The sequence below is a fragment of the Mustela putorius genome, unplaced genomic scaffold (genome assembly GCF_011764305.1).
Source record: "Mustela putorius furo isolate JIRA1106 unplaced genomic scaffold, ASM1176430v1.1 tig00003853_pilon_pilon_pilon, whole genome shotgun sequence".
Taxonomy (NCBI): domain Eukaryota; kingdom Metazoa; phylum Chordata; class Mammalia; order Carnivora; family Mustelidae; genus Mustela; species Mustela putorius.
The window spans coordinates 21,120,286-21,130,738 of NW_025422005.1; the positions used below are offsets into that span (position 1 = coordinate 21,120,286).

The 10,453-nt window shown below is 42.2% G+C and overlaps 1 protein-coding gene across 8 annotated transcripts in view; it reads left to right on the top strand.

Annotated features, from left to right (window-relative positions):
- The window catches only part of GMEB1 (glucocorticoid modulatory element binding protein 1), a 36,822-nt gene extending 26,919 nt beyond the window's left edge, over window positions 1–9,903 (top strand). For all 8 annotated transcript variants that reach the window (XM_045064061.1, XM_045064064.1, XM_045064062.1 and 5 more), the window contains exons 9-10: window positions 3,250–3,372; window positions 6,667–9,903. In XM_045064061.1, coding sequence (XP_044919996.1) covers window positions 3,250–3,372; window positions 6,667–7,367 — 824 coding nt within the window. In that variant the 3' untranslated portion in view covers window positions 7,368–9,903. The remainder of the gene's footprint in view (window positions 1–3,249; window positions 3,373–6,666) is intronic.
- The last annotated feature ends 550 nt before the right edge of the window (window positions 9,904–10,453 follow it).

Consider the following 10,453-nt stretch of genomic DNA (forward strand, 5'->3'; position numbering starts at 1 on the left):
TTACTTGTGTCTTACTACCTCTCTATAATTCATACATTATATAAATACACTTAAACTTTACAGTAGAATCTTTTTTTCATGTTCTTGGAGGGGAAAAGGCAAGTAATTTAGAAAGCAGGGATGAGTCTTTTAGGGTGATCAAGGAAGGCCTCCCTAAGGAGGTGGCTTTAAGCAAAGACCTGAATTGAAGAAGCTAGCCATGTGATGAGCTAGGAGAAGGAACTTTTCAGGGAAAAGGAACAAAGCCTTGAAGTTGCAATGGGCTTCATAGGTTCAAAGAATTATAGAAGCTCTGAGGCAGCCACAGTGGACGAGGATATAGGAGAGTGATAGGTGATAAGGTTGGAGAGGAATAGAGAGGACAGTTTAGTTTTTTTTTTTTTTTAAGATTTTATTTATTGGGGGCGCCTGAGTGGCTCAGTGGGTTAAGCCGCTGCCTTCGGCTCAGGTCATGATCTCAGGGTCCTGGGATCGAGTCCCGCATCGGGCTCTCTGCTCAGCAGGGAGCCTGCTTCCTTCTCTCTCTCTCTGCCTGCCTCTCAGTGTACTTGTAATTTCTCTCTGTCAAATAAATAAATAAAATCTTTAAAAAAATAAAAATAAAAATAAATAAATAAAAAGATTTTATTTATTGGGGCGCCTGGGTGGCTTAGTGGGTTAAAGCTTCTGCCTTCGGCTCAGGTCATGGTCTCAGGGTCCTGGGATGGAGCCCCACATCAGGCTCTCTGCTCAGCAGGGGCCTGTTTCCCCCTCTCTCTGCCTACTTATGATCTCTGTCTGTCAAATAAATAAATAAAATCTTTTAAAAAGATTTTTAAATTTAAAAGAAAAAAAAGACTTTATTTACCTGAGAGAGAGTGAGAGAGAGAAAGCACAAGCAGTGGGGAGAGGGAGAAGGAGGCTCCCTGCTGAGCTGGGAGCCTGATGTGGGGCTCGATCGCAGGACCCTGGGACCATGCCCTGAGCCGAAGGCAGACACTTAACTGAGCCACCCAGGTGCCCCGAGAGGACATTTTAGATAAGCTTTGGTTAGAACTTTGGTTTTATTTTAAGGTGATGGTAAGCCATCATAGTTATTTTGAGCAGGGGAGTGAAAAGGATTTATTTACATTTTTATAGTTTTATGTAGTTGTATATTTTTTATTTCATTTATTTTAAATATTTTATTTATTTATTTGACAGAGAGACATTGAAAGAGGGAACACAAGTAGGGGGCTTAGGAGAGGGAGAAGCAGGTTTCCTGCTGAGCAGGGAGCCTGATGCGGTGCTCCATCCCAGGACCCTTGGATCATGAACTGAGCTGAAGGAAGACGCTTAATGATTGAGCCACCCAGGCACCCCTATTTTTTATATTTTTAAAAGATCACTTCAGTTGCATGTGGAGAATAGACTGTATGGGGCAAGAAATCAGTTGGGAGGGGTGTGTGCTAGCTCCAGTGGTGGAAAGTGCAGCTCTTTTTTTTTTTTTTTTTTTTTTTTAAGATTTTATTTGTTTATTTGACAGAGAGAGAGATCACAAGTAGGTAGAGAGGTGGGGCAGGGGGTGGGGGTGGGAGCAGGCTCCCCGCCAAGCAGAGAGCCCTGATGCGGGGCTCAATCCCAAGACCCAGAGATCACGATCTGAACCGAAGGCAGAGGCTCAACCCACTGAGCCACCCAGGCACCCCGAGAGTGCAACTCTTGATCTTAGGGTTGTGAGTTCAAGCCTGACATTGGGCATGGAGCCTACTTAAAAAAAGAGAGAAGGAAAAAGGAATCAGTTGGGAGATTCCTAAAGGAATTACTCCAGGCAAGAGATGATGGTGGCATGGATTAGAGTGGATAGTGGTAGACCTGGGAAGAAGTGATCTTACCGGGGATATATTTTGAGTGTGGAGCTGACAAGTTTTGCTGAGGGACTGGATGTAGGATAAAAGAGAAAGACAGAAATCCAGGATGACTCATACATTTTTGACCTGAGCCATGAATGGTAACAACATTTCCTAAGATGAAGATCACTGTGAGAGTTGTAGTTAGTACAGTTAGTACTAGTTAGTACTAGTTAGTACTAACTAGTTAGTACTACTTGTTGTTGTTATTGTTTTTAAATAGACCCCATAGCCAGTGTAGGGCTTGAACTCAGAACCCTGAGATCAAGAGTCACATACTCTAGAGACTGAGACAACCAGGTACCCCTCAAAGTTAGTTTTGACTTGGGGCACCTGGTTGGCTCAGTGGGTGGAACATGTGACTGGTTATCTCAGGGTTGTGAGTGCAAGCCCCATGTTGGGCGTAGAGCTTACTTTAAAAAAAAAAAGAAAGAAAGAAAAAAAAGTAGTTTTGACTCGCTAAATGATTATGAAGCCTCCAAATGGAGATGTTACTCAGCTAGATGGAGTATGAAATCTGGCATGCGGGAAAGAGGTTAGGGCTGGAGATCTGCATGTGGGAGTTCTCAGCATGTACATGTTATTTAAAAGCATGGAACTGGATGAGATGATTGTGGAAGAGAGCTGTAGGTGGAGAAATGGTCTGAGTTAAGGAAGTAATGACCACAACTACTGACAGTGCTTTCAAGAAGTTTTGTTTAAAGAGGAACAGAGATAACACTATGAATAACATTGCATGCCAGTTCCCATGTTTGACACTTAAAATATGCTGTTTCTTAAAAAAAAAAAAAAAAAAAACTCGATTTATTTGAGAGAGAAAGAGCAAGCAGGGGGAGCAGTAGAGGGAAAGGGACAATCAGACTTCATGCCAAGGGCAGAGCCTGATGTGGAGCTCGACCTCACAACCTGAGCTGAAATCAAGAGTCGGACACTTTACCAACTGAGCCAATCAGGTGCCCCTAAAATACGATATTTCTAATCTTCATGTCTGTCTTGTCAGGTAGGTATTATTAGGCCTTTTTGTCTCAGATGAGAAAACTGAGGAGTGAAATGACTTATCTAAGTTCACACAGATAGGAGGAAACCATAAAACTGAGATTCAAACTTAGCTCTATCTAGAGTGACCATGTTTTCTAAACCACAAGTCAGAACTTATAACCAGATGCGAGATTTTTAAAATTTTTATATTTATTTATATGGAAAGATGTGTAAGTCATAACAAAGTTAATTATACATGTGATAAATCTTTACCAAAATTTTTTAAAATGCAAGTAGAATAGTATCATCATTCCTGGGTTGTTTCATATTTATAAGCAGTAAAACAGAGAGCTGGGGAAACACTTCTTTTTTAACTTGACAGGCATGTCTTTGTTTTAAATAGATGCTGCTGTTCTCAACAATGTAGCACATACATTTGGCCTAATGGACACAGTGAAGAAGGTATTGGACAACAGAAGGAACCAAGTAGAGCAGGGAGAAGAGCAGTTTCTCTATACTCTGACAGGTGTGTATAACTTGTTTCCTCTTAGATGATATTATACTAATATCCTTGAGTCTTGCCATTTCTTTGTGGACTTCTTTTGGGACTGGCTTCCTTCCTTCCGTCCTGTTTTCCTTCCTTCCTTTCTACTTACCTACCTGCCTGCCTTCCTTCCTTCCTCATCATGGTCCTCCTTTCATATCTTGGAGGATTAAGATGTCTGCTCAGTTGCTCCATTTATTCAGTAATATCAATAGTGACAGAAGAAACAAATTGGCCTTTGTTTTTGTTACATTATCTGTATTGCATCTTTTGATAATTATAAATTTATCACCTTCTCCATTATTTGTGGTATTCAGAAATTATAAGCACATGAATAATTTAACTCTTTTTATCAAGTACTTAATTTATGCTGTCTCTGGAATGACCTGGGTGGCTCAGTCGTTAAGCATCTGCCTTCTGCTCAGGTCATGATCCCAGGGTCCTGGGATCCAGTCCTACATCAGGCTCCCCGCTGGCTTCTTCCTCTCCCTCTGCTACTCCCCCTGCTTGTGTTCTCTTTCTCTCTCACTGGCAAATAAATAAATAAAATCTTTAAAAAACAAATTTGCACTGTGTCCAAACTAGGTTGTGGAAATACAATGTTGACTAAGACAGCTTCACACTCTTCATGGTGTTTAAGGAACTCAGGGGAAAGCAGACATAGAAATAAGTGCAAAAAGTAGTCAGCTTTGTAACTGAGGCATATAATGGGTATGGGGGAAGAACAAAAGGAGTTGTCACTTATACCCAGAGAGAATCAAGAAAAGGTTTTGGGTAAGGTGGGTGAGAGATACAAAACAAGTCAGAGGTATGGACTATATCACCTTTGAATGATGCAGAATATATTATAGTTAGTCCTTAAGCCAAGAGGCAAGATTATTTGGTAAGAGAAGAACAATTTATGGTTTTTTTGTTTGTTTGTTTTTTAAGATTTTATTTATTTATCCGAGAGAGAGAGAGAGAGAGAGAAAGCAGGGGATTGGGGCAGAGGGAGAGGCAGGCTCCCTGTCAAGCAAGGAGCCTGACATGGGGCTGGATCCCAGAACCCTGGGATCAGGACCTGAGCTGAAAGCAGACACTCAACCAACTGAGCCACCCAGGTGCCCCAATATATGTTGTCTTAAACTTAACCAGTATATATTTTCAACTCAGTTTACTGAGTATTATGAGATCCTTTTCATTTGATCCTCCTAAGAATGTTAGAGGCTATTGTCCTTGTTTTATAGATGACCTAGTATAGGCACAAAGAGGATAAATATTTGCCTTGGGGCCACATCAGTACTTGGCAGTGAAGCTTGGAATAGAACTTGGCTTTCTTACTCCTAATCCAATGCTTTCACCTTGAAACTTCACACTATTCAAAAAAATGGTTTTTGTTAGGAATGTGGGCTTTTGGCTCTTTGTCCATATATTTTTTTTAAGATAGGTTTAATCATAGTACACATAAAGTTTTATTTTCTGCTTTTTCCACTGTGACATATTAATATTTTTCCAAGTTGCTACATAGTACTTTATCTGGACATTCTTCTAAGGATGACATTTAAATTTTCAGGTTTTTCTTTAGTAGCTTATTTTGTTGCAGTGAACTTGTATGAATATAACTTTTTCTTTTTATGTGCTTTTAAACTACTTCCCAGAACTAAGTTTCAAGTTAAATGGTATTGAAAATTGTTTTATGGATATTTATGACTTGTTGCCAAATTTCCAAGAATATAATGTCACCATTTTGAACATACCAACATTGGATGTTGTGATGTATAATAGTCTCTGATTTAACTTTCTAAAAAATTATAGATGTAATTGTTAACTTCTTTTTTTTTTTTTTTTTTTTTTTTAAATATATTTTTTAAAGATTTTATTTGTTTATTTGACAGACAGAGATCACAAGTAGGCAGAGAGGCAGGCAGAGAGAGAGGAAGGGAAGCAGGCTCCCTGCTGAGCAGAGAGCCCGATGCGGGACTCGATCCCAGGACCCTGAGATCATGACCTAAGCCGAAGGCAGTGGCTTAACCCACTGAGCCACCCAGGCGCCCTGTAATTGTTAACTTCTTCAAAGATTTTATTTATTTATGAGAGAGAGAGTGCACAGCATGAGAGCATGAGCAGGGGGTGGGGGCAAAAAGTGAAACAGATTTCCAGCTGAGCAGGAAGCCTGATATGGGACTTGATCCTGGAACCCTGGGATCATCACCCGAGCCAAAGGCAGATGCTTAACTGACTGAGCCACCCAGGTGCCCCATGTAATTTTTATCTTCTTGAGGTTTACATTTCTTTGACTACTACTGAAAATGGAAAAAAAAAATGCAGTATTTTGTAACGTATGAGGCAGTATTTAAAAATTTTGAGTGAAAAAAAAAATTTTTTTAATGTGCTCTTGATCCCTGCCTACTCCTTTGATTCTCAGCAAGGAATTGATTTGCTCTTGGTGTTCCATAGGAGCAAAGTGCTCTCCAGATGTAACTGATTATTGAGTGCTTCTCAGGTACTAAGAAGTAGAAGAAGTTCTGGTCTAGAACCCGACTCACTAGTGGTCACCAGGGCTGGATTGTACATTGGGAAAGGGATAGTGATAGGCATATTGTGATGGAAAAGCCAGCAAGTTGGCCTTCAGAAGACTTTTGTCTTGGCCCAAACTCTAAGACTTTAAGTAAGTCACTTTACCTCTCTGGGTCCCAGTTAAAAAAAAATGAATGTGTTAGTGCTCTAAGACCTCTTTTAGTGTTTATAATTCTTAGGGACTTCCTCTGTAATTTTCTGTAGACTTTTCTGGGTGCTAATGGTAGACGAAGGCCATTTGGTAAACTAAGGTCACCAGCAAGGTGATCCTGCCTTGAAGGACAATTTGGGAATCACTGCTTTTTTGGAGCAGCCATTGTAGTTCCCTTGTAGGTCCATGTTAGTTCCAGAAGGATTGTGCAAATATTCCTTATTATCATCTGGAGACCCAGGCAGGGCATCTATAAGCCACAGGATCAACAGCAGGCTTCTTTGGTTTGCATTTTGGTGACAGGTGACAAAATACCACAGGAGCTTCTAGGACTGGGCTGTAGTAGGATCACAGCCTGAAAATGATTCTGAATTGTTGCCTTGCCTATAGTCACACAATGAAATGTAGTTGCTGGAGGGATTTTAAAAATCATCCAGTTTTGTTTCTTGTTTTGAAAACAATGAAACTATATAGTGGCAAAGCCAGGGCAAGACCTCAGGTTTCCTGACTCCATTCACTGTTCCCAAGAATATACTTCTCTCCACACAAAGTCTGTCTTTTCTTTCCAGAGTTGGAACGCCAGCTGGAAGAGCAGAAGAAGCAAGCTCAGGATCACAGGCTGAAATCCCAGACGGTTCAAAATGTGGTACTGATGCCTGTGAGCACTCCTAAGCCTCCAAAAAGGCCCCGGCTCCAGCGGCCAGCTTCCACCACAGTCCTGAGCCCTTCTCCTCCGGTCCAGCAGCCTCAGTTCACAGTCATCTCCCCAATCACCATCACCCCAGTGGGCCAGTCATTTTCCATGGGCAATATTCCAGTGGCCACCCTCAGCCAGGGCTCCAGTCCTGTGACTGTTCACACACTGCCTTCTGGCCCTCAGCTCTTCCGCTATGCCACAGTGGTCTCCTCTGCCAAGAGCAGCTCCCCAGACACAGTGACCATCCACCCCTCGTCTAGCTTGGCACTGCTAAGCTCCACCGCCATGCAGGATGGGAGTACCCTGGGCAACATGACCACCATGGTGAGCCCCGTGGAGCTGGTGGCCATGGAATCCGGCCTCACCTCAGCAATCCAGGCTGTTGAAAGCACCTCGGAGGATGGGCAGACCATCATTGAGATTGACCCAGCCCCAGATCCAGAGGCTGAAGATACTGAGGGCAAAGCAGTCATTTTGGAGACAGAGCTGAGGACTGAGGAGAAAGTTGTGGCTGAGATGGAAGACCACCAGCATCAAGTCCACAATGTGGAGATTGTGGTCTTAGAGGATTAACTGGGGATCTCGGGGCCAGGAGATATGTTTTGGTTTGGATTTTTAATTATTTGTTTATTTTTATCATTGTCCCACTCATTTCCACATAGGATCCTTTTTTTTAAACAAAATCTCTTTGTTGTAACTGAAAATGTTGGGTACCTCCCACCCCCTTATTGAAAAATGGACAAAAACAAAGCTGTCCTTCCAGAAGTTGAGAGTAGGTCACTCAGTATCCTAATCCTTTTACACCAAGAAAGTTACTTCTTTTAGGGGAGGCATCAGGATAATCAGAAACCCTGTCCAGAAAGCCCTTTCCAGGCTAGTCTGTGTACGCATGTGGTTTTAGTTTTGTAAAGATGCATTGACCAAACTCTGGAATGCAGATCTGACACTGGAAGGCAGCGCACCCACCCATGGAAGTGGAAGGATACTTTTTTTGTGTCCTGGAAAGGACCCTCAGAGGCCGCTGCAAAACTGAAATGAAAGAAAAGTTGAACTGTACTTGGAGGGGAAGGTGGCATACCAGCAGCAGCTTAAAAAGGGAAGTGCTTTGGCCAGCATGGGGCAAGGAAGTTATCTTAGCTCCAGAAGTGCAACTGATGCCTCTTGATATCTCGAAGGGTTATTACCACGGTGCCATTTTGAGAAGAGGCCAGAAATAAGTGGAAGGGTACATCTCCTTGGACCAAGTGGCACCAGGGGCCCAGGGGCCTGTGGCTTTGCAGAAACAGGAATCCCTGGTTGTCACAGCTGTGCTTTGTCATCGAAGCTCACCTTCCCTCCCTTCCTAACTTTGTCAAAGCACTTAACCCTCCTAAATTAGGATCAGTCCATTCATTTGCAAATATGCGATGTGGTGTAAATTTCTCTGGTTCTTGGACAGTGGCTGTCCTGGGGGTGGGGCTCCAAGGCCGTCATTTTTATTGCATGACTCCAGGCGCAGGGAGTTCCTCATCTAGACCAGCTGCCCTTTTTGGTGGGGCCCTTTTTTGGCTTTGGAACCAAAAGCAGCCACTCATTTGGTGCTTCCTCTTGTTCTACCCTCCATCCCTCAATTGTTAATGGCATCTGTCTCCTGGATCCCACGCTTTTCAGCTTTTTGGCTGATTGGAGAACAGTGACAGGTGCCTGCCTGCCTTCATTCTCTTTTAGATTCATTTATACCATTTATACCACAGATGTTTCTGTGAGATATTAAGCTCATAAAAAAACCTTAGGCTTTGCAGGGAAGACTCAACAGCCCCGGCCTATCCTGAGGCACTGAGTAGATGTCTCCTCCTGAGCAAGCTGGACTCCCTGGGAAAGAAGCATTGTCTGCAACATTATATTATAGGAAATGTACCAGGAATGTCAATAATAATATCTTGGGGGGTTATTATTATTATTTTTATAATGTTGTTTGTATATTTAGAGCTGGGCCATTTTCCGTGCTGTGATTCCTGCTCTTTGACCATCTTCAGTGTTTGGGGCAAGAGTGGATCCTGGTTTTTATTTCTTTGATTGCATTGTTTACTGCACTAGGACAAATATAGGGAAACTGCAGACAATTTAAAGGAAAACAAGGTCAAAAAAGAAAGCACACACCTTAGGAGTGGGAAGCTTTTTTTTTTTTTTTTTTTTGGTTTCTGGTTTTTAATTAAAAGCAAAACTTTGACCTATAGTTTCCTTTTTTTTTTTTTCTTAAGAGAAGGCACCCACCTGAAGCCATGTTTCTTCCAACAGATGTTGGAAACCCTACTGTCAAGCAAATGAAAACTGTTCTGCCATCCCTCAGATGGCTTTAATAGCTAGAGAAGCCCCTCTAACTTGGGAGGGCCAATCTTAACAAGCCTTAAGGGTTAAATTTCTGAACCCCATATAGTTGTGGCTTTGAGCTTTAAAATTGTATGGGGTTTTACTTTTCTCTTCAAAATGTTTAATAGATGTAGCAATCAGCTTAGAACAAACCTTTGGCCCTTTAGTGAAGGAATTGGCTTTTATTATTACTTCTTTAGGTTTTCTGATGGTACATAAACAAACCCAGAGTTTCTATCTAAGCCTAAAACTGCTACTTGAACCTAGAAAGGCACATGTTATGTGCTTATCATGGTTTTTAGGGACACTTTTCTCTTTCCCAGAGATGGGAGGTCCAATTCAGGACAGAGGAGGAGCCCTGGAGAACACCCACACACTAGCTCAGGTTCCTTACTTTCCTCCTTCAGCTGTCTGTAGTGTTTTAAAGTAGTGTGAGCATCACGGTTCCAAAGTCAAGAGATCTCCTCCTCCTGAAGACAGAACCTGTTTACTTTCACTATCTGAATATTCTGGCTGGTGGAAATACATGAGCTTTGTTGTTTTCCTGGTCTTCCAATAGCCTGTCATTATTGCTAGCTGCTGTGTTCCTGGTTGTTGAGAGGGGGTTTCCTCAGAGCCCCGGTCTAAACAATCTCAGTGTGAGAAATATGCAAACCATTGGTATGTGCACAAGCAGTTGCAATGAATCATTCCTCAGGCTGACTTGGCAGTAGCCATCTATATTTCTGTTCATTCATTAAATAAACATTTATAAGTACCATCTACGTGCCAGGCTTTGTGCTAGGCACTGGCAGTACAGAGATGAAGACAGAGTTCCTACAGAGATGAAGACAGAGTTCCTACCCTCAAGACCCAACCTCATACTTCAGAGGTTGTCTGGAGTGAAGAACTATGTTTCAATATAATTGGTTTCTTTTGTAACCCTATGTATTTTATTTCGTGCATTGAAAAACATTCTGAAAATTGGTCCATAGGTTTCAGCAGACCATAAAAAACACAAAAAAGTTAAGCCTTTTCTAGTGAGATACTGAAACATCATCATGTTGGGGTTAGTGCAGCCACGTAGCTACAGGGTGGGAGCTGAGAGAACAAAGGATCAGGCACCTAACCCGGCATGGGGAGGTAGGTGGGTACGGGAGTACTTCTGGGAGAAGGTGTATACTCAAGCTAGTTTAGGACAGATCATTTTGGCTAGGTTTTTTGGTAATCCATTTTCAAGTAGTGGGGCTTGCTTATATAAGAGGGGAAAAAAGTCTTTAGTCTCTTGCTGCTTCTGCCTGCAGAGCTAGGCAGAGTCAGCAGCATGGGCA